At 38.2% G+C, this 25613-nt stretch overlaps 1 protein-coding gene across 1 annotated transcript in view; it reads right to left on the minus strand.

Moving 5' to 3' along the window:
* The window catches only part of LOC139735872 (solute carrier family 12 member 9-like), a 36821-nt gene extending 11534 nt beyond the window's left edge, over positions 1–25287 (minus strand). Inside the window, exons 1-8 of the mRNA XM_071646620.1 lie at positions 24833–25287; positions 10863–10997; positions 9443–9577; positions 8636–8938; positions 6429–6536; positions 2495–2606; positions 1394–1551; positions 361–446 (exon numbers count right to left, since the gene is read on the minus strand). Coding sequence (XP_071502721.1) covers positions 361–446; positions 1394–1551; positions 2495–2606; positions 6429–6536; positions 8636–8938; positions 9443–9577; positions 10863–10997; positions 24833–25163 — 1368 coding nt within the window. The 5' untranslated portion in view covers positions 25164–25287. The remainder of the gene's footprint in view (positions 1–360; positions 447–1393; positions 1552–2494; positions 2607–6428; positions 6537–8635; positions 8939–9442; positions 9578–10862; positions 10998–24832) is intronic.
* Positions 25288–25613: the final 326 nt, after the last annotated feature.

Below are 25613 nucleotides of genomic sequence, written 5' to 3' on the forward strand. Positions count from 1 at the left end.
GACGAAGAGCGATCGCAATAGCTCACTTGAGCCTTCGGCTCAGGTGAGCAAATAAGATCTGAAGGAAATGAATAAATACTGGTATATCCATGTGTATACAGTTTTTTTTTTCTCCCACAGTGCAGTCATGAATGTCCTTGGTGGCATTCATTATACATAATGGAAAGTGTTTCTTTCTTCAATAATTCATGTGAAGGTAGTAAGATAGCATGCTGTTTCAAAGTAGGTTTCAATTTGATTTTAGGATTGATTTTGACTGCATTCCATCTCAGCCTCAGGGTACTAACCCAAAGAGAGAAGAAGCTCACATAAAGTCAATCTCTAGCACTTTATAATGACATAAACAAACATCAGCTTTACCTGAACCATGAACCAGCAGACTATCAGAGCTACAATGGGGTTGCCACCCTTGGTCACCCCTCTGGCAATAGGATTGGTGATAGCTCCTTGAGACAAAGGGCATACAAGAGCACATACATTTAAAGGTATCCAGGCACAAATTAAGACAAGTACACTCCAATCACTTTAAATAATAATACATTTTACATTACTTTCATTTAGAAGTAAAAAATATCTGCACTCTACTCCCCCTTTTTAATCTTTAAATAGCAAGAGATATTTGCAGGAAAATTTTCATCAACAATGACAACAACTATACAAAACAAAGATAGAGATGAGAACAAGAAGAAAACATATAATGAATGCGTTTTGCCACAATTCATGATGCAGTTACAATCTTACCAGTGCATAAATCATAAACAATCTGGTGAGATGATTATATTTTGTTTCTTATGATTCATATGGCTGATGATCAGTGATAGAGATTGGTTTTGTGCACAGTAGAGGCTATAGAATTATTGATGTGTGAGAGTCATATTGAAATGTCCCATGGATCTGACCTGCTTCCATCATATTGCAAGGTGTCCTTCTCAAATATGGTCTAAAATTACTAACATATGTAGATTTTTATGCTGATTGTTAAGAGGCCGAGCAATATTACACAATCAGTACTGAAGTCCCCATGCAAAGTTTGAAGCTGAAATAAGTTTCAGTGTTACTTGTTCTTGGGTGAATTTCCTTTACCTTTTACACTACCTGCTGTATAAGGCATGAGACAGTTAATCTTTAGTACAGTGTAGATTGTCACAATTTTTACATGGAAAAAGAAAATACAAATACCCAAGTTACAAATAAAATAAAATCTAAAGAAACCATGGCATGCTCAGTTTGAAACTGATTGTGGTAAAGACCAAAAGAAGCTCTGCCATTGTCAATTTGAAACTGATTGTGGTGAAGACCATAAGAAATAACATAGCAAATTAGAGATACAGATGCTATAAAGCATGACTGGGAAGCTCTTCAGGTAGAATGAATGGAAGAGAGTAGAACCTACCAAATACCCTGTCCTTAGCCAAGGCTAGGAGAACTCTGGAGCCTCCTATTAGTGTACTTAGTGATGTGGAGAGAGTGGCACAGATGATGCCTACTGCAATCAGAGGTCCACAAACGCTGACATGCTGCAGGAAATTGTAGTCATTCACCAGCAATTCCCTGGTGGTTCAAAGATAAACATATACTTTGTGGATTCATCTCACACATGTATGCATTGTTTATTTCATATAACTGCTGTCTACTTTCATTCTGTTTTGCTTTCAATTGAGTTGTTATATTCTGGATCACCTGTGTGCAAATATTTCATATATGCAGCATATCACACAGAAAGATGACATCCAAATATGTTTCAGATCAATAGATTTGTTTCCCCATCAAAATGTTAGGAAACAGCATAATCCTCTGACTGTACTTAACATTCACATCACCACTAATATACGCAGCAGATTTCAGGTTTGATTACAATATTGAAACAATGCAGCAGCACCACAATGTATTGATAAGACTCCTGATTTTATTAAGGGTCTAGGTTCAAATGTTGGACAAAACGTTTGTCCACCATGTCCCTCTTGACCCATGAGTATACAAAGTGTGAATTGGTACCTGCTGGGGTAATAATAATGACAGGGCACTCTGGTAGAGCAGTGGCAAAAATGAAGAGGTTTTAATAAGACCATTATTGTCATTACCCTTTGATCTATTAAGATATCATTATTGGTTGAATACTAGCAGTATTATAGTGTATGCATGCTATACTTCTATTACGTGTGGTAACTACACTACAACAAGAGTCCAGCATCACATCAAGGTATCATATGATGGATAAGTGTAATCATGCATTGTGCAAGCCTCTGTATTGACAATGATTCATGGAGCAATAATGTCACCTTTAAACTTTAAGTTCTGGATATCAAATAATACATAAAGCTCAGTCCAAAAGGCTGATTGTCTTCTGTTCAAACATAAGTATTTGAAGAAGTTCCAAAGTCTATTCAGATGAACAATGATATAACGATGGCAAAAACATGGTCCATTCTTGTGCATTGCATGCTCACACGGGCCAATCCCTTCTCCACTCGAGATGTAAAAGTGGGTGATTTACCTGCTGCAAGAAGCAGCGACAAGAAGGAAGACAATAACATAGATGGCTGCTGTGTAGGCACATCCCCCCAGGGTGCCCAGTGGTATGGCTTTGCCTGGGTTCCTCAACTCACCTGGTGTGTTCAAACAAAATTAGATTACATTAGTGGTGGGCTATAAATGGGTGATGTTTCAAAATCCTTAGGGTCCCTGCTTATTTGAAGCAGCTTGTCGTACTGAGCATTTTGACACCTTTCGTTAAACAATCGGTTGAAAAATGAGATGGAGTCGGCCCAAAAACTGATTTGGGGGGGGGGGGCGCAAAATTACTGTCGCGCGTCGTCAAAATACAGTGAAAAAAATAATAAATTCACTATCCAAAGGAGTATGAAGATGATTTAAGTGTCCAAATATTTGTTTTTGAGGTCAAGAAATTGGTTGCAAATGTCAGAAACCCTTAATATACTATAGAAAGCATTCAAATTCTCAAATTGTGCTTTTTTTTGGGGGGGGGGGGGCATAGGGCTATGTTTCGGCCCATTTCCAGTATTCCAGTCACCCAACGTGCACTTTATCATCTTCCAATTGTTGTCACAGATTTATAAATTTGATGATACTGAAGATATAAACAACAGTAGAATTTAGGTCAAGAAACTGATTGCAAATTGTTTTAAAGCCCCAGTTTGCTATAGAAAGCATTCATTGTTTCTCTCTTTTTTTTGGGAGGGGGGGGGGGGGTAGTGGTGGGGTAGACTCTAAGTTTCATTGTATTTTCTGTCCATAAATGACCCATCTCAAATGTATAGACTACAGATTATGATCACAAGTTGTAAAGAAAATAATTCAAAATTACTTTCCCTGATAATATCAAAGGGAGAGTGGACATTCCTTGTTGTTAACTTCAGCAGTTTCAGCAGTGGCCTATCTTTCCGTCTTCATCCTCTATCACATGCCGTAGAAAATAGGCAGAACATCACAAGGTTGTAGGTTGAACTATACACAGGCTTTCAGAAGCTGGTGACAGATTCTGTTTCAAAGAATCTCCACACTGAAGAATCTGTCGCAGTAACCGAATTCTGTGGACTTGGTTTTCCTACAATGTATGCCAAGTGCTGTTTCTCAACATGGAGAAGGCAACTCAAGTAGAACCTGTTCAAATTCTTCCACAACTTCACAGAGATCTAGCAGCTCAGAAAGTGAATACTCTCTCAGGGTTTCATGTGACATTCTAGTAATTTCAACCAGAAGAACCAACATTAACTGTTGAGAAACATCTCCTATGTACAGTACTGTGCCGTACAAATGCTGTGTCTGTGTTGCATTGCAAACAAGGTGGCGAATGTAGATTTGGGGCACAGTTTGATCTTACACCACATGCAACATCTCTCGATACCCTAAATGATGAGGAGCTTGAAGGTCTACAAACTAACAATTTGGATTGGGAGAGAGATCTTGCAAAGTTTGACAAGCTGGCAGCAAGATCCGCATCCTGCTCATGTATTCAATTTGGAGTGTCATACAGAAGGCACACTTCTCATTTCCAAGCACGATCTCACTTAGCCAACCTTAACCAGATTTCAGTAACAGACCTGAAAATCGTCTGACCCTCATTTGTACAATACCTTAGAGTCCGCCACAATCAGTGCATAGCCGGACATGCCCATGGAAAAGGATATATATACAGTTGTACTCGTATGCAACTGATTCTGAACATCACTGAGGTTCAACCAGCACCTTCAAAGTTGAAAGTTGCAAGTGGCGCTGCTGAACCAGCTATTGTGGTCAATGAACCTTGTGCCCTTATTTGGGATGTTAATAATGTCAGACAGTGGTACCTCAGCATATGCCAAAATGACAATGGAAAGGCACATACATGTGTAGTAGAACATCTTATAAGGTGTTGTGATCCTGATATTGGGTTACATTGGAGATGCCCAAAGTGACATGACATACACAGACTGTAGTGTAAGTGTCCTGCAAATTATACCACACAACAGCATGGGACCATGAGACCTCGAAAGTGTACCATGATATTTGTGCTTGACAATTACCACACAATAACTTTGTTGATGCCCTGTTCCAATCATTCTATTGCGTAGAGAGGAGAATAATCACATCATTATGGCAAGCAAATGCAAGTTTGATAACAAATGGAACTTAAATCTAGTATTTTTTACGCCGGTATGTGGTGTCCTAGTGTAACTGTTGCAGTTGTGAAAGCAGTGCTTTTAACAGATTTTTCATTTTCAAAATTTGAATTGCTTGAAAGAGCATAACATACCCTTCCTATATCTACTGTTGTTTATATCTTTAATAATTATCATCACATAAGCCTGTGACTACAAAATTTTGGATGATGGCAAAGTGCATACGTTGGGTGACTCAAATACCAGAAATGGGCCGAAACTTAGCCCTACGCCCCCCCCCACAAAAAGCAAAATTTGAGAATTTGAAAGCTTTCTATTGTATATCAAGGAATTCTGACATTTCCAATCAATTTCTTGACCTCAAAAACATATATCTGGACACTTAAATCATCTTCATACTCCTTTCGATAGTGAATTTATTATTTTTTCACTATATTTTGACCTTTGCGCGACAGTAATTTTGCGCCCCCCCCCAAATCAGTTTTTTTGGCCGACTCCATCTCATTTTTCAACCAATTTTTTAATGAAAGGTGTAAAAATGCTCTGTACGATAAGCTGCTTCAAACAAGCAGGGACCCTAAGGATTTCGAAACATGACCCTTTTTTACCCCCTGTATAGCCCACCACTAATTACATTATTTACATTTCTGACCATTCAACACAACAAGGCACAAACAATTTTCTACTGCATGACCAAACTAACATAAATATCAGATAGGTGATATACTCTGACACTCACACTGACATACAGAAAGTAAACATATAATATACAACGTGTATATGTATCTTTCTTGCAAGATCTTTGCCACTTGGCTGAGCATGATATTTTAGCATGCTACAAAATTCTATTTTCACTACCACTGCTGACAACTATCATCACATCATCGTAGTTAAGATTATCAGTTCAATCATTATTTTTAGTATTATTGTTATTACTATCATTATCATATTTTTATCACTATTATTATTTCTATTACTATTATTTATTTCTATTATCATTACCATCATTAGCATTATGATCATTAAAAGTTATATCATGTATTTGGCAAGAGCATACAATCATGTTTCAAAGCGATTCATCAACTTTATACACAAACATCATAAATAAATATTGGACATTAAGACACACTTGGTTGTACAGACACAGCTAATTCATCGTTAATGAAACCTAAAATAAAGGCAGATTATTCAACTTCCTATTGTGTGAGGGTCCTCTTGCATTAGATATGACCTGTGATCAAACTTAAGTCTAATCTGCACAAAAATACAAACATACTGTAATCTATGACTGGGCATCATGCACGATGCAATCTACTAACAATTAATTACAAGTTGTACTTGATTTTAGCAGCTCAACATAGAGAATGTCTGTGAGTTAGCCTGATTAGACTAAAATTGCAATTATTTCATGAAAAGGAGGGTTTTTTTTTTCATATATAGATGCTGGTACTATCAGGATACAATTAGACAACATTCTTCATTTAACTAGAATGAACAACATCAAAGAAATATTCACAATGCATAGAATCAGCTAATTAGCCACCACTAGCCAATTACACATGTATATGCCATCATATCCTATAGGTGACACTGACAAATTAACAAAAGAAATTATGATGTTTTTTGACATTTACCAGGTGAGTCCAAAGGTTCTGTCAAACTCAGGTCGAAGCGCACTGCAAACAGATCCTATCTTAACTTATCTTATTGCATATAATGGACAATTTGTGACTCTCAAGATCATGCAAGTGAGTGCAGATAGGTGCAGAGAATGTTTGTAATGAGAGTAAAGACAGAAACAGCTCTTACCAGACATGTTGGCCCCAGCCATGATACCTGTAATACCATTGAATACAATGGCAAACACAGTCAGGAAGTTCTGCTTTTTTCCTGTCGTGTAGTCCATTGTATAATTGTCTTCACAAAGAGATCAAAGGAAGATAAAAGAGGCAAGGAAAAATTATGAATGTCAAAGATCAACAATAAACTTCTGAACCAAGTGACAAAAGTTTGCTGCACATAGTTATCCTAATACATCATGCCTAAACACCTTTTCTTTAAAAGTGACATTGTCAAGCAGGAAAAGGAAATCATTATGTTATATACATTATTCATATGTAATGCAATGTCATAACTTTTTATATTTTGTATGTTGTCTAAATGTTTGAAATTTATTGTGTGACAAAGTCAAATTTCCATGTAATGTTTTACGACAGCATCTGGACAAAAAAAAAGTAAAGAAAAGAAATGAAATAGAACATTAACTTCACTCTAGAGACAAGACTCTCGGTCTTATCACTATCAAAAGTTCTCATTCTTTTTTATGTCATCATGATTTCAACCAAGTTTCATCTGACGATAGAATTTGGTTTCAGTATGAACAGGATATTGTTCTTTGTTGCCACAAGATATTTTAACCCTAATCAGGCTGGGGGGGGGGGGGGGGGGGGGGGGGGGGGCGGAATCCGCCCCCCCTCGACGTTTCGCGCAATATCTTCGCAGCGCGATAAGCTCCCGCCGCGATGTTTCATGACTTTTTTCTTTCAAGTATCGCGCAACTTTTGAGACTAAAATTGTTGCGCCCGCGCATACCGTTTTGACACGACGCCCGTTCAAAAAAAATTTGTCAACCCCAAAATTGCTCCAAAACGTGATTTTGTGTACAAATCCAATGCAAATTGTGTTTTTTCAATTAATTCACATAAAAATTCATATCTTGACTTAGAATGGACGAAATTAATTCATTTTAGCATAATAAAGCTTCGAAAAATGTCTGTGACAAATTTTGGCCAAAAAACAAACAAAAACAAAAGGTCGAAAAACAAAGAAATACATAAGAAATTCAAAAAACAATCAAATACATAAGAAATCAATTTCGATACAGATTTTTTTTTATCCTATGTCTCAGGAGCATGATACAAGAAACATTTTTAAAAAGAAATTAGCTTAATTAGAGCATTAATAAGTGATTTAGAGCCCAAAACTGATTTAAATGCATAAATTACAATAATTAATTAATATAAAATATAAGAAAAATTTTTCGGAGAAAGCAACCATACATTTTGATAGTATACGTCGCGGGCGTTGCGTGTGCCGATTTTCGGCGCGATCACGCGTTCCATAGGCGAGATCTGAAGGGGGGGCGGAATCCCCCCCCAGATATAGCATAGCCAAAAAAGCCCAGCCTGATTAGGGTTAAATAAAGCTCCATTACACAGTGTGTCAAACCTTCCATATTTCACTATAACAATCATTTCCTCTGCCACAAGTGAATGAAATTACAGCAAGCTGATAAGAATTCCAGCTTCTAATGCTTTTTAACAGTCCTGAAGCAGCTTTCACCTCCAAAAGTTTATGATGTGGTGTAACTTACTGTAACTTACTACTGTAGGCTGAGTCTCAATAATATATTTTGTTTTATTTTGTTTTCTATCACCAACACCACTCAATGAGAACACACAAAGAACCTTCAAAATAATAATAAAACATCTGAATGACTGTCATACTTTTGCTATGAAATAGTATCAAACGTGTAATCATGACTTTACATGACTTCTTTACGAATGATCCTCACAGTTTAGAATTGGTGGCATTCAAAGCTTATCATACTAGCACAAAACCCCGTACAATCTACACTAGAACAACACATTTTAAAAGGTTGTGTGTCCCTTTTGAAACCCTGAAAAGTAGTTTCCTTCCATAAGCTGATATATTGTCAAGGTAGGTAATTCAGACCTTTCTGCAGAATCACAAAACTGGAAACTTCTTTATGATGGAGAGGAAAATAATACTATAGATTTCCAGTGAATTCATTAAAATCCTGAAAGAAATCTAGCTGTTGTTTTCAATGCAAAAGTGGCGCATTTTCGAGTGACATGGGGTTAGTTTTTCATTTCATTTAAAAAAACACACACACACACCGAGATGTATTGCTGTAAAATTTCATGCACAATGTTGGGAAACATTATTTTGCAACCATGCAAAATGTCATGATGCTTCTTTGAATGGACTCATACCAAAAAGGTTGGCTCTCAGTGTGTCCAGGCTGAGCCCAGTGTAGTTTGCTGTGGAGTTTGGCTCAACAAATCTATTGGATGAAGGCAGAGGAACCTCGAAGGGCTCCTGGACAAAGGCGTTGACGATGATTGTTACAATAGCAGCCATCACAGTCAGGAAGATGATGCCAGTGGTGCGGGCAAACATCTTGGCCCCAATGACACAGACCAGAAAGCAGAACATGAGGATGGCAGAACTGTACAGGAATGTCCACCATCTCTTGTTCTCCCCACCAGTAGGAATGCCATTCTTCACCAGTGAACCTTGGGGGAAGAGCATGCACAATAACACTCACACAATAATAAGCAATAGTTAATAGCGATAGAAAAAAAAAATTGCACTTGTGAGCCATGCAAATTCCTTACCATTTCATCAAGGATGTTTTATAATTCAATAAACCCTCAATAAACCTTACACATTTAAGAGGAATATAGCTATGAGTTTTTGAATTTACCAAATTCGATTAAAGTCATTAGAATCCGTTGTTTGTTTGTTTATTTGTTTGCTGTTGATTTTTTTTTTTTTTTTTTTTTTTGGGGGGGGGGCATCATACAACCTTAAAACTCCCGGAGAACAGCCTGAGATCCCTCTTCTAGGATGATTCCATTTAAGTTTAGTTGGAATTTGCACAATTTTTTTTTAAAAATAAGAACAAATCAAATACAACTATTGCCTGGAACAAGAAAAGGAATGATTATTATAGCTCACTCAAGACTTTGGTTGGGTTGTAAGCATACTGAAAAATTATCTTCTCTTCAGTTGCTTACCTGATTCACCAAAATTGTCCTCCAGAATCTCTGTAAAGGCACTGCAGTTGAAGGCACAGGAGAAGACATTAGCCAGGTAGAAGATGAACCCTATGCTCCCTCCGAGTTCTGGACCTAGGGCACGGCTGATCATGACTACAGTGTACAACATTTGGTTGTCAAGGCAATAAACCACATCACACCACTACAAGACAGCACAACAGCTTATTTGTATATCAGTGAATAAAAGCAAATGTAAGATATTTGAATAACCCCTGGAAAGTGTACGTACACATACACACACCCATGCACACAATTACAATTTGTATGTAAGTCCAGTATACATTTCTAAACAAGAGTCAGTGCCTGGACAGTTTTGGAGAGAAAATTTCAAAACAGGTGGATTGTACTACAATTACTACAAACAAAATCTTCTCATGACATCAGTATTGAGCAAAGAAATATATGTCACATTGGTGCAACTATCTAGTTTTCATACAATGTAGTTAAGAATGTATGTCATTCATTGTTTTCATAACACTTGTAGCTGACCTATGATGTCCAAAGGGCCAACATGAATTCTCCGGCGTATCTCATTTCATCAGAGAGAGGAACATCTACGTAGGGTCTTCGAGTCAAAACTCTGATGGCAATAACAACAAAAATGATTTCCCACATATTCTTACATAATTGTAAATTAGAAAGATACACACTAACTGTACATATATAACAAGACCTACACATGTACCAATGTACCAGTACATACATGTATGTACATATGTATGGCTGGTAGACCTTCACAAGATATGTGACAAATTTGCAGTAGATTTCATCGTTAAAGATGAAAGTGCCCCGTACAGATTTCTTTTATTTTCCCTGTATCTCTGTGCATCTTCCATCTTCTTTGGCTGAAGAGATTTCATTTAATAGGCAAACTACACATTGTCATCCCATGATATATATTGTGTAGGTGTTTATGGCACTAGACATCATACATTGTTCAAGACCACTTGAATTGTGTTCTCAATCAGGGCTTCAAGTTACTGTAAAAGTGGAAATTTTCATGGTGTTGAAATTTTCGCGCATTTTGCGCAACCAGAAACTAGCGCGAAAATAAAAGCACGCGAATATTTTTGCCTGCCATATGTTCCCGTAGTTGAGATCCTGATTCCGCGGAATTAAACACATGCGAAACTATTCTTACCCCGCTGAGCGTGAAAAATTAGTCGCACGAAAATATCCACTTTTACAGTACTGTATTACGCCTTAATGAAAACACAAGTTAACTCTGCTATAATTCCTTTGTTTGTACATAGAGTGTTTAATCTTTGGACTTTTCCCATTCTTGTTTTGATAGGTACACACAGTAATCACTCTCACTTTCATCTACTAGTTTTAATGGAAGTTTTTACAAGCTCAATTATTGTGTTGCTAAGGATACAGTAGGCTCCGCCTCCTTCAACAGCTCCATTGGTGGAAATGGCACAGAGTGAAAGAACCGTGAGAAGAACGATGAAGTATCCCAGGGTAAACATACCAATAGTCTCCAACAAACCTGCATGCCCTATGGCAAAACCTGATGTTCAGGAGGAAAGAGGGGAAAAAAACAAACAAACAATTGTAACAATACTTGAATGCTTCATTCAGTGTACATATTTCACAAACAAAATATACAATTATGATGAAATTCAGAAATGTACCATGTGGGAATATGTAGATTGTTGCCACACCAGGGATATTGTAGTTGCCTAAGACCCCGTTTACAGTGCAAGGCTTGGCCGTGTTCAGTTGAAACGCGCAAAAGGCCAAATGCGGGGCCAAAATTGGCCGCGCATTTGGCCACGCTCTGGAGGCGGTCTCGGCTGCGGCTCAGCCGCAGCCGAGACCGGCCTTTTCTCAGTGTAAACGCAAACTGGGCCAAATGCGCGGCCAATTTTAGTCTGGCTTCCAAACCCTCTGCCCGTACTATTTTGTTATTCAGGATATCAACCTCCTCAACGTCGAAAACTAGTATAGTTTAAAGTGGTTTTGTCAAGCAAAGGATTTTTCCTTCGGCAAACAAAGGCCTTTGCCCGAACGGCGACTTCGTCGCCACGGAATCCAGTTGGCAAAGGATCTGAAAACCAGACTATACCAAATTGCGTTTGTTTACAAGCAGAGTGCCACTACGACAAAATATTGAAAGGTTTGAATTAAAAGCGCGGCCGAGCCCGGCAGTGTAAACAGTCAAAATTGCAGAATTGAAAGGTTTGGTGTGATGTAAATTAGTACATGACCCTTTCATGAAGAAATCTTTTAACTTGATGCCTATAAAAAGGAACTTACCAGTACATTTTCATTATACCTAAAACACCTGAATATCGAAGCGATACAATGTTTTATTGTGGATTGTTTGATTAGAGCAGCCCTGCCCCCCCCCCCCCAACACTTTTGTCAATAAGTTCCTGGTTGTATTTAACCCTCAACAAGCACTTCATTACTGCTGGTAAATGACCAGCCTTGACTTGTTTGTGCTCAGCTACCTAATAAGAGTCCTTGCGTAAATGATGTATAGGCCTACATCTCTACCATTGGTCTGATGTTAATACAGCAATTCATCATGGCCAGAAAAGCTGCACACTCTGCTTCTCACTTCAAAATTTTACGTACAAAATGTACTACTCACAATGTATGAAACTGGGGTCAGTTTATGCAAGTGGCGCACAACAGTTCAACAACAAAAGCACTGAGACTTATTGTTGATGAGTAGTATATGATACGATACATGATTAGCTCAAACACCGAGCAGTATCACCTGCAATGTATATCAAGATGAAAGATAGTAACATAGTGACTGAACAAAGCATTTTATCATAGCACAAGTTTCTCCTGTCAGTTTCACTTCCATAAACAACTCACATCCACTCTTTGTTACTTGGTATATCATCCCGGAGTGTGTCCAAATGGCAAAAAGTCTTGTACATGGCCACAAAACTATGGAAGATTCACAAGTTTCTACGTGATGATATCATTCAACATGGTACATGAACTGAAAAGAAATTTCTGCATTCTACTGCAGTAGAATATGTACATTGTATGAAGACAATGATCTTAAATTGCAGCTTCCTTCATGAAGAGGGATAATGATTCATTCCTTTGGTATCATACATGTGTGCTGTTTTAGTTCAAGTGCAGTCTGCATGTCCAAAATTAATTTACTACCAATCAGTTTCTTTGGATAGAATTTAATTGAAATAGAGAAGACTAGCAAGAAGGACAAGCATTGAGATCACCTAGGTGAATCACATAGGGACCCAAGTCACATCCACATCAAACAGCCTTGAGCAGAGATTATCAGTTCATCATGGAGATAGAAATTAGAGAGATAACAAAGGTCATAGAACCAGGTTGGCTCAATAAACAATCATATCACTGTTCTAATCACTGTACAGTCATGATGTTTGGCTCAAACAGTGGACAAGATCCCTATGAGGATGATGTACACACATTTCCTTCTTGGTATGATTCCTTGAACTCTAATCACCAAGTACATATGATTACAATGTCCAGATTTTTTATTTTTTTTTGACCACAGAGAAAGACATCATGTTTACAAAAACTTCAGGGAGAAAAAAATTGTAAGCACATTGTACTTGTTCATTTGCATTTTCATACACTGCCACTTTAATTTTGATTTATAACCATTTAAATTTGACTCAATTTTGATTTACTGTTTAAATTTGACTCAAACCAAATACTGTATCTAATCTATTATTTTCGTGAGAGTTTAATATTTGTGAATTTTGCGAATCACATTTGGAATGCGAATTTAACAAGCGAAAATGTCACCATGCGCTAAGCTACAGGTGTAATAGTGCACTTATGAAGGCCTCTGTGTCCATTCAAGAAAACAACATCTCATGAAAATGTCTGCGACCTCTTCTTTTGTGGATATACCACTGTACGTGAAAATAACAGTATATGTGACCGTGCACCACAAAACGAACGCGCACCCATTGATTTTAAATGAGGACTCAAAAAAGGTGAAACAGGTCAACCACGTCAATCTTAAGTTCTTTATATTTTCTGAAAGAGCTATTCTTCTTCCACATTATTACTAAGTTTGGGATCATAAAATGAATGGGAAGGTATGTTTTTAGCAGTTTATCTATGACTCTTTTTTGTAGAGTAGAGAGATCAGGATATGTCTTAGATGCCCCTTTTAATTTCTTGAAAATCCTAATTTGCACACTCTTCATTTTCAACTCTAATAACTTTTGAAAGGATAATGCTACCACTTTGAAAGTTGGCATTAATCGTAGACAGAATGTGTCTATGAAGCATACTCAATTTCAGCTTAATCTGATAATCCCTTCATTGTTCTTGCTCCAGTGGTAAACAGCCTGTTTTTTTGTCCCATTCAGTACACAGCTTGGGCGATTTGGTAAAGATTAAGCGCTTGAATAGGCCCTGTACTTCAGAGCCTCTTTTCTCATTTCACACTTTTCCAGAGTGTGTGCTTTCTTTCCAATATTTAGATTGGTTAGGAGAGTCCATATGAATGGAGTTATACATCATTTTAAAGCTTAGAGTCTGCTCTTTCAGAATCTGCCCTCAACTAAAAATCTTTGTCTGACAACTTTTTGTTGGTTTTGTGATGCAGGGTCACACATATATTAAATAGTATAGATGACAGGCCTCTAAACTCTCTTTCCAGGTATGAATACTCTTACTGCAAAATAAATCTACTCACTTTGGATTCATTCTCATTTTTAATCGTTAGATAATAAGTCTACCAAATGATTCTCTTAGTTTTCACCAAAAGCCTGGAATCCATCTGTCTTAGAAGACAAGATTGTTGTACATAGGGTGTACAACTATGCACACCCTAATCAGCCAAATCATCTGTGATTTCACTGTATATCATAAAATCTATGTGAAGATTGATTACACTGTTGATTGCTGCAGCTTGTTTGCAGAAGACTATGATTCTGCATTGTGTAAAATGATCTGCCTAATGGGCAAAGTAATCTATCAGATGTATAAAGCAGGAAGTAAAACTGACAAATACAGCTACTAGGCACTCCCTTTTTCAAAGAGAGGAACTGAGAGACAGTGTAAAAGATGACCTACAAAAGTACACCTTATTATATCCCTCTCTCTCTCGTGTGTGTTTCTGATTTCGTTTTGTTGTTGTTGTCATTGTTTATTTGTGTTTTGTGTTTTTTTGTTTTTGTTTTTGTTTTGTTTTTTGGCTGTGTTTTTTGTGTGTTTTTCTTTTGTTTGTTTGTTTGTTTGTTTGTTTGTTGTAGTGTGTTTGTTTGTTGTGGTTTTTTTTTTTTTTTTTTTTTGGGGGGGGGGGGGGGGAGACTTTCCCACTGCTGGTGCTATGTTTCTGAAAGTGGGGGGGGGGGGAGATGTTTTTCATTGCATACTTGTGGCATGAACTGTACATCATGGCTGAACACCAAAAACTGTCTGAATACAAGTGACTTGGCAACTGGTTTTATGACAAATAAATGAAATCCTAATATCACTGCTGCTTGTATTTTTATAAAATGAATATATCAATACGCATCTTTCAGTCATAATTAAGCCAGACTGGTTTTTGTCTTCTTTTTTTTTGTAAATGTTGTACTGCCATTTTCAGACTGAAATGCTGTAGAACTGGGTAGTCCCCACAATGTGGTTCTGAATAAAGATACAAGCAGAATGTACACACGCGACTGCCCAAGGTTGCTGACACACTGAACCCTTGCCCTAAGTGGTAAATGAAGCAGACCAATGTCAATATGACTTCTACTGTCTTCTAGTGAACACAGACTTTCACTGTAAAGAAGAGCCTCTTCTGTTTGTTTGTTTGTTTAAGCCCTTACAGATATAAGCCTCATGGAAAAGCTTCATCCAATAGTCCAAGTCTTGAGTTTTAATGGAATCCAAACCCAATAAACAGTGGATAAAGTCAATCTAGAGGTGAAGTTTGAGAACAACAACAACAAATGAATCAGTATAAATTTGAACACAATTGTGAGCATAACAGTTAAGAATTTTTAAAGCAAGTAATTTGGGAGGCTGTGTTCAATTCCCATGGATTACTGCACAACTACACGTAACTGACAATTGCCCTTCATAGACGCAAATTAACACGTAAAATTGCACGGTGCTTTTTTAGTAATAGCATGGTTATAGCTATGATAAAAAAAACAAGGAAAGTGCCGTAATGTGTCTCGCCCACAAACGTACAACACCCCTTTTTTTTTTATTTTGTTCACAAATGGACCTATGGATCAAAAGTTAGGAGTCATAATTAAATGCACAGTACATTGGGCCCTAAAAGTTCATTGACCCTGCCTGTGACCTTTGACCTTGTGGTGACCATCAACTCCCCAAGGTACATCTACCATCCAAGTTTGGTCACAAATAGACTTACGGATCAAAAGTTATGACCCACAATCAAAACGCGCCCTAAAAACTTAACATTGGGCCCTAAAAGTTCATTGACCCCTGTCTGTGACCTTTGACCTTGTGGTGACCATCAACTCCCCAAGATACATCTACCACCCAAGTTTGGTCACAAATAGACTTACGGATCAAAAGTGTCCATAAACGAAACGCACCCTAAAAACTTAACATTGGGCCCTAAAAGTTCATTGACCCCTGTCTGTGTCCTTTGACCTTGTGGTGACCATCAACTCCCCAAGGGACATCTACCACCCAAGTTTAGTCACAAACGGACTTATGGATCAAAAGTTATGACCCATAATCGAAACGCGCACTAAAAACTTAAAGGACAAGTTCACCTTCATAAACGTAAGGATTGAGAGAATGTGGCAATATTAGTAGAACACATCATTGAAAGTTTGAGGAAAATCGGACAATCCGTTCAAAAGTTATGAATTTTTGAAGTTTTTGTGCAGTCACCGCTGGATGAGAAGACTACTGCAGTGTATGAATAACTTAGATGTTACATGCGTACAACAATATAAGGAAAATATAAAGAGAATTGCACAAAATTTCATCTTTTGAAAAAAGTACACATTCCCTTGACTCGTTACTGACATATGTTATGGGTAATATTATTCCCCTTGCCTTTAGAAAGAGGCAAGTCAAGTGTTCTTTTATTATGTGAAAAAAGTGAAAATATGTTGAATTTTCTTTACATTTTCTTTATACTGTTGTACGCATATGAAACCACAAGCTGTAGTAGTCTCCTCATCCAGCGGTTCCAACGCAAAAATTTTAAAAATTCATAACTTTTGCATCGATTATCCAATTTTCCTCAAACTTTCACTGATGTGTTCTACGAATATTGCTGCATTCTCTCAATCCTTATGTTTATGAAGGTGAACTTGTCCTTTAACATTGGGCCCTAAAAGTTCATTGACCCCTGCCTGTGACCTTTGACCTTGTGGTGACCACTCTTCCCTCCAAGTTTGATTCAAGTTGAAGCCCAGAGTACAGAGTTATTCAAGTTTTTACAGCGTTACGGACGGACGACGGACGAACGGACGGACGGACGGACGAACAGACGCAGCAGGTGATCCCTTAGTCTCCCCTCACCTCTGGTGGGCTCAACAAAAAAATGCTGAATAATTGGTGTTTATTTACATACACTGTACAATGTATGTCGATGAAGGGCAATCAATAGTTGTCAAATGGTTGCAAGAAAAGCAACTCGACCCAAGTATTATTAATTTGAATCCCCATGGATTGTACATATCACAATGTATGTATTAGATCTCTGTTTCTCTACTTTTCATGTGACCAAGATTGCATCTCCTCTGAAATAATATGGCATGCTCCTCCCCACAACAAGTATTCCTTTCGACATAGCTAGTATCAAGTTGCACCATGAATGCTTTTCTAAGAAATTAAAATACAAGCTGTATGTGTACTTACAAAACGGATGGATAACACAGTGCAACTTGTTCCTAACTTAATTTTGCCTTCCGGTAATTGCCCAGAAAAAATGACTTTCTCATTTGGAGCAACTATTGTAATGTACAATTTTCACTGAGCATGCATTAAAACTTTAAGAATCTAATGAATATGAAGACTTTTAGCAACTGATTGACAAATTGCCCTACATCAATGCAAAATAGCACTGAACTAGTCAGTGTCTTTAGTAGTAGCCATGATAAAAAAAAATCAAGATGTTTGAATGACTTTTTTTTAAAGCATCTACCTTGTAAACACCTTTTTCTCATTGATAAAGAATGATTGAATTGCAAATAAGGAAAGCATGAAATAAGCAATCATTGCTTATGCCAACCAGAATGTGATGGTAGTATCGCTCAATGTGCAGTGTACATGTACAAAGTTGCAAAGTTACAAAGTGTACGTGCAAAGGTGACATCATCAGGCTTCTCCGGAGGACATTTACCACAAGAGCATCTTACTATTCTTAGCAGACAGCTTACCCAGGTGTCCTCCTGAGGCTAGCCTACAAACTGTAAGTCTACCCTGGATGGTCTGAGGCAAGATTTATACTGTGAGGTTCTCTGGAGGTTACCCAGAGGATGTTCACCATGTTGCCTCTTAACAGACATAAGGTAATGTACGTTCTCTGGGACGTTGTGTCCTTCGGAGACTACCTAGAGTTTTGTGGACTGTTCTTGTGGACAAGGTATGATTTTGTGCACAATGTATCCATGATGTCACAACAATGTTGCAGAGACCCATGGCAACCAACCTGCATCATTGTAGAGACATTGCAGAGATGTCTCCACAACTGAAGATGTCATCCTTGAGTTGCCTTCTTTGTGAGAACGTAAACCATTTTTAGAACTTTTGAGTTGCACCAAGCTACTGTAAAAGTGGATATTTTCGCGTGACTAATTTTTCGCGCTTGGCCAGGTAAGAAGAGTTTCGCGTGTTTTTAATTTTACGAAATCAAGACATCAGCTAGTGGAACATATGGCACGCAAAAATATTCGCGTGCTTTTATTTTCGCGCTAGCTTCTGGTTGCACGAAATCCGTGAAAATTTCAACACCGCGAAAATGTCCACTCTTACAGTACCACGATGTGGCAACATCTCCTCCAGTGAGACAGGCCCTTTCATAATTTTGACTTTGTGTACCAGCATACCAGGGAGCTATTTGGAATTTCAAATTGCAATGCAGTATGAAAATTACATGTGGACATGTCATGATGAAAGCAACGGTACATGTATAAACAGGATGAAACTTATGTCATAAAGAATTTGATAAACATGCCTTCTGACTCTTGTTCTGTCAATCAACCACTAGAAGTGAGAGTAGAACAGAAACTAGGTAGATGACATGACCATAAAATATTGCTAGCACTGTCCTGAGACTAGCTATCTCCCGACTGATGGACTGAATAGGAAGTTGGTTTAACATACAAATTGTATTCACAAGATTGTTTGCCTAAACCAAGACAGGAAGGAGTGTTTGAAGAACTTCCTCATTCTCATTGCAATGTGTTTTTGCACGAACAGACTACATTATATTAGCAGTACAGTGTGCGGAGTGCCTCAAAGAGTGAATGGGACGAGGGGCATTATCCAAGTTGCAACAGATGCTGTACTAGTACCGGTATATTATTTAAAGCTACAATGTAGGTCCACAATGTATAATGTACGTGTACGTACACTGTGGCCAATCAAGTTGCCACGTCAATGCATGTATGGCATATGATAATACCATCAAATTGCACATAGTTCGTGTGTGTATGTATCAACTTGTTAGTATAAATAACTTTTAAATGTACAATTAGGGGGGGAAAAACATGAAGGGCTGAACCACACCTTTTTCTTGATTTATCATCCAACACAATGACATACCCACTGTAGAATACATTGTAGGAACATGAAAATGTTTATGATATTCATGGTTTCCAACTTGGGCACAACTTTTCATCAGAAGAAGATGTTTGTACCAATGTACAGTGTAAAGGTTGAGTATGCTTGACAGTATGATTGTCCTACAATAATTGACAAAAGCCTACAATACCCACCGTAGCAGGCAATATTTCATGGCTAAACACATTCAGTAGAAGGCCAGTCCTCTACTAATGACAAGACTCAAAGTCCCCACAGATATAATGTTATTTCAATGTAGTTTGTGTAAATTATGATCAGATACTCTAGCAGCAAAGGCCTGATATTGTTATAGCATTCAAACAAGGATAATAAACAGTAATATTTAAATGAAAAGCTTCACTTTTTTTTTCTCTCATTCTGCTGGCAATGTACTGTAACATACAACCAGGGAAGTGGTCCTCCCTGCTAAAACAATAATGTAGTACACTGTAGCATGGAGGTTGTAGTAAGAAATCTCTACCACCTCCCTGCTGTACAATGTAAGTTTGGGCTAGTTCTGTCTGCTGCATAAGCCCAAGATATCTTCATGCAAAATTACACTGTTACATCCTAAGGCATAACTTTTATGAAACAATGCTGGGTATAATCTGTAAATGTTGCCAACTCCAGCTACTTGGACTAGCAGGTTATAATAATCATGATTACCTGATAACATTTAGGTAATGCAAAATCCTTTCAAAATCGCTTCTCCATGAATTCATTCGGCTAGATTCAACCTGTAGATGTTCAAGTAGTACAACTGTACTTGTAAATGTAATTTTGCATCACACAATTTTACTCTACGTAAGCACCTTTGTCTAAACTTAACTATATACTGCATCAAAAATATTGGCCTTTTATGGTGTTTGCTACACAATGAACAATATAATGTCAGGATAAATACCAATAGAATACATACAGTTCATGGATTATGACATGAAATTATATTGCATGCAAAAGATGATAATGTATATTAAATAAATCCATAAAGACATCAAAGTGGCCCCACAAAGGTTGCAACCTACAATCTCTAATGTAGATGCAGACAAATGAAAATCAGGCTGCTGTGTTAGAATAAAGAGAAGCACAAGCAACAAAAACCAGTTCTAGGTAGTCAGAAAGGGAATATTCAAATGTAATTGCCCTGTATAATATACGGAGTATGAAATTTTGGGATTAAATTGGCTCAAAGCCTACAACTGTACATGTTCTCACGACATTTGGACTCCATGTATAGGACCATAAGTATGCATTGTACACACATGTCATATGACCGTGCATAAAAGGTAATATTCAAATGTAATTGCCCTGTATAATATACGGAGTATGAAATTTTGGGATTAAATTGGCTCAAAGCCTACAACTGTACATGTTCTCACGACATTTGGACTCCATGTATAGGACCATAAGTATGCATTGTACTCACATGTCATATGACCGAGCATAAAAACCAACAAATCAGATTTTCCATGAGGACTCAAAATAGGTGAAATGAGTCAACCTAGTCAATCTTTGTGTCGTTGTTTTTTCCATTTAAAGAGCAATTCTTCTGCTACAAAATATTGAAATTTGGGATCATAAAACAAATGTGATATTTTATGTGATGTTGTTGTTTTTTATAGAACAGAGTAATCCCCCATATTAGTACATTGTATGTCTGAGGCTCGTCAAGTACATTGTACCTCTTTGGTCTGAGAGAACCCTCTTCATTTCTTAATTAAGAACCATGCACTCTTTACACTGTAATAACTTCTGAACGTAGTTACTGCATTTAAAGTATGCAATAGTCTTGCATAGAATGTGCTCAGTGAGTGTGACAAATTCCAGTTAAAGGGAAGCAGTCCTGAGATTTTCTCTGTACTGATAATAAAGATGAGTAAAAAATATAACCTTTCACCAATTTATACGCGTGGACATCAAAAATTGTCTCCGTACGCGATTTTTAAAAAATAATTCCTGCAAGCGATCGTGTAAGAGCCTGCCAAAAAGTGCAACGTCATTGATGCCCTACTCTCAAGTTGACAGCCGTGCCTCAGAAAACCAATTTAAGTGTTGAAAATGATAATATCTGATTTTTTCATAAAATGTGACAATTTGTGGTTTTATTATTTCAAACAAAATATTTCAAGCTTATATCCACAATTAATATAAAAATAAATAGTAAACATGTATTTATAAATAACTAGGGATGACGAGCAGAACACCGCTGGAAAGAGTTGTGCATCGATGACGTATGACTCTCCGCCAAGACTTGCTCATTTGCAGAGTCACACTTTTTTAACCGAAATGTACGAGCTTATTTGGTGATTTGAAAGTTTGTTTTTGATGAGAGTAGTTCTTTGGAGGTACCAACAACAACATATTTTTTTTAATTTCGTGAGGACTGCGTCCCTTTAATTTGATAATCTCTTTATTGAGGATGCTACAGAGTTCTACACTGTATATCCTGTTTTTGTCCCATTCATTGCACAGAGCACTAGGACTGTACTGCAGGGTGAGGTTTTAAGCACTAGAAGAGAACCTTCATTTCAAAGCCTCCTTTCTCAGTAATCACTTCTTTTTTCAGAGGGTGTACTTCCTTTACCTGATCAAGATCAGTTAGTAAAGTCAATTTGAACTGAGTTAAATGCTATTTCAAAACCTAAAGTCTCATCAAGTTAGGAATCTGCCCTTATCTAAACTTCCATGTCTGGCAACTTCTTGCTTGTTTTGTGATGCAGGGTCACATATAACTGTATCATTACATTCAGCTGATAATGATTAATTATCATAAAATCATGCATCCATCTCTGTCTGAAAAAAAGAAAAGAAATTATAATAAATGGAATATTAACAATAATAAAGAGACAACAGGAATTTGAAATCTTACAATTTTCCACATAATTATATATGTCCCATCATCAATGCTTGTCTTGTTCTGTAACACAAATGTTACAGGTTATGTAATTAGGTGAGTGGGTTCAAGTATGTCATTGTCACCTTATATTTTAAACCATAAATGATGGTTTGGTTGGTTTTCTAGTATGAACACATCTAGATGGAATGGCTTTTTTATGTTTTTTTGTTTTTTTATTGCAAGATTTGTTGGAAGGGGAAAACACATACTAGACAGTTCTAGAGTAGGGGAATAGAGAGACTTACTAACAAGCGCTGTTTAGAGCAACAGCACTAGTCCCAATTTGGGACTCTTTTTTTTTTATTCGCCCTTTTTCGAGACAGTTCACGCAAAACACTTTACACACCCTGAGCGATGGTACTTGCATGTACACTTTTTGTATTGCTAGTATACACACGACAGTCTATGTGGATTCCTCTGACTCTGTGATAGAGAATAGATCTAGTGCTAGTCTTGACACCAAATTAGGGCTCAGACTCAGTAATCTCAACCCAATGAGGACGGGCTGATTTTGCTATAACATGCATTTCCCATAGACACCTGCCCGAGTAATTTTACTTGGGACTAGTTTAACGGGTTAACTAATGTCAGTCCTTCTTACTGCATGTTAGAAATTTGTTTTAAAGACACCTTCTTCTTGAACCTCTATACTGTGCAGCCCTCTTTGCTGAGTATTGCCGTACATTGGAGAGGTCGCGAACCACAAGAACACATGGCATTGGCATTGGGTGCAGTAACACTAACTAAACTAGGTGCAAGTAAAAAGCATCTCCACCCTTAACCTTGGGGCGCTCCTTGTACACAGTTATACTGTGGGAGCGCCCCGAGTTGAAAGAGTGCTGTCACTGAACGTTCAAAGACAAACCCAAATTTTTGCGGCTCTATAAGAACATATTTCACCAGCAAAAGGCTTACTTTTATACTCTACATTGTACATCTCTTATCTAATTCATACTTGCCATTCACTTGAAAACTTTGAAACTGATCCTATGGTCTTGAAAAGATGTTTTTCTTTGAGCACCATCTACTTTCTCCCCGTTTCTCCTATCGTTTTTTGAAACAACCTTTGCAAAGGAACATAGCGCATTGGCGATATGAATATGCATGAAAGGCGCAATGTTTTTTGCCTTTGGACAGGGTCCTTTCGCTCTCACGCTGTCGCGCTCGGCTGGGATATGTATATTGCTTCTTCGATTGTCCAGAAAGTAACGCAATACAGTGAGAAGGTCTTGTGAAAAGGCTACATTGCACTCCGGTTAGCGCATGTGCCCAGGTTTCAAGTCCGTCAAATGGAGCAGTTGTCATTCTCACAGATTCCTCTTGACCGGATCATTTAAAGTCTTTAATTTTTACAGGAGGAGCAAAACGTTCCACGGCAAGTGTTATTAACAATTGGACCAAATCTGTAAGTATTGAAATTGAAGCAATTTTTAGTACATATGCTGGAATTTATCTGCGATACTACCCCATACCGTGACTCAATATCCTTCCATACACAGCCCGAACGCTTCGTGTTCGGGCTGTGTTTCGCAGTTACTCCAACCTGAAGAGCTAACGAAGGATGAGTGGTGTTAGGCAGCTCTGGAAAGAGTCAATCGATGGAACTGACACCACTGCTGCAGGTAAACCATTCCACAGGCACAGAGAACCCAACCCCAAGCACCTTCTGGGGCCCGTTGCATAAAAGTTACTATTATGGTAACTTTGCCATCCAATGGTAACTACCATGGCAACAATACTCAACAGCCAATCAAAATCAAGAAATTCATGGAAGTTACCATTGGATGGCAAAGTTACCATAATAGTAACTTTTATGCAACGGGGCCCTGATCTGAAGATTCTCCCGCCTGAAACCCCTTGCAAACGGGAGACTCCAAATTGATTGCTTATTTTTCAACATACGATGACACTACATGTATTTTTAAGTAAGAAATCATTTCAAGCGCGAGACACAGAGCCAGGGCGGGAGAAATTAAATCTCAAGCGGGAGAACGGGAGATTTTGCAAAATGGGCTTTCGGCGGGAGATCTCCCGTCGAAAGCAGGAGAGTTGGTTGACGAAGACTTCATGGATCCCCTCCTACTGCTGAGGAGAGCGATAATGTCAAAAAAATAAAAGACTCCTCCGGACAGACGGATCTTTCTCACAATTTAGTTTCTGTCTGGAGAGTTGGAGCCTCTGCAGGCAGATGACGTTGTTGCAGTGTTGTTGTTTGAACTGAAGGTGATGTCCTCTGGTTTGGTCAGAAGAAGGATAAATTTACAACTACAAGAAAGGAAGATCATGTGTTCCCGTTGACCGAAAGATCGGTCTGTATCTGTCCATCAGGGAATGTTCCGCGGAGACTGCGTCTGGCTTCACGGATCCCCTCCGTGTTAATGGCAAAATATAAAAGAGTCCTCCCGACAGACGGATCTTTCTGTCTAGTGTAACATAGACACTGACATCACTGTTAGACACTGTTAGACACTGTGTAGTACAGAGTAGAAAATACTTAATTAATGTAAATTTAGGGCTTAACTTCACTTGACGAGGTACATAATAACAATTAACATGTATTCTGCAGCTATTCCTAAATTCAGTTTCATGCCTAATCATATAAAATGGGACGGATCGGCGGGATAACCCCGGGCCGGGGCGCTGTAACCAGGCAGTTATGAGTTAAACTTTAAGTAGTCTAGTTTAGAAAAGTAAATTAATAATTCACTCACCAACACGAAGAAACAGAATTGCGCTGAAGATTGAAAGTACACATGGCATAAAGCAACCGAAAAAGGTCGACAAATTTCGGGCATTATTGGCGGGATTTACAGCAGACACACTTCTATTAAGCTCGTATCGCAAAAGTGGAGTATTCTCGTCTCCTGATATGCCACCACCTCCTCCCCCAGACGTCGGTCGGGTTCCGTTCAATCTCCCGGCGGGGCTTGTTGCGCGACTTTCCATGCTCACAGCTGCCGCTTCGCTTGTCATGTTGTCTGGGCCACCGACCACACCGTTATGGCATGCATTCTTCTCTAGCTGTGAAATAGCATCGGTCATGACCGGAAATTACGCTTTTCGGCTGCTGACCTTTATGGATAACGAAGACAAAATTACAGTTCAAAGTCAGCTGACTGACGCGAAGGCCGGGCCTAAGTTCGTTCGTCACTCTCAGGCTCTCGGTTCTCGGGCTGTGGCATGTGTATATACACATCACATGAAGTAGGAAGTATTGCGCTCGTTGTCGTTGTGGGACAGTCCAGTTCCGATTGTTGTTACATGTTTCGTGTGTTTTCACGATAAAGCTCGTAGCATCGTAATACGATGTACTACTAGATCTAGGGATAGGCCTCTAGTGTACCAGCATACGATACACACACACATGCATGCTCGTACGGTCTGAATGAGCACAGGTAATCAACAACAAAACACGAACAGATGTGCTCGTCTACCTCGTGACCACTTCACCTGGCTCAAGAGTGTCACCTGACTAGCTTGGACTACAGCGGC

This window comes from Diadema antillarum, unplaced genomic scaffold (assembly GCF_040938485.1).
Source record: "Diadema antillarum isolate AM-2024a unplaced genomic scaffold, OU_Dant_1.0 seq00000604_RagTag, whole genome shotgun sequence".
Classification (NCBI taxonomy): Eukaryota; Metazoa; Echinodermata; class Echinoidea; order Diadematoida; family Diadematidae; genus Diadema; species Diadema antillarum.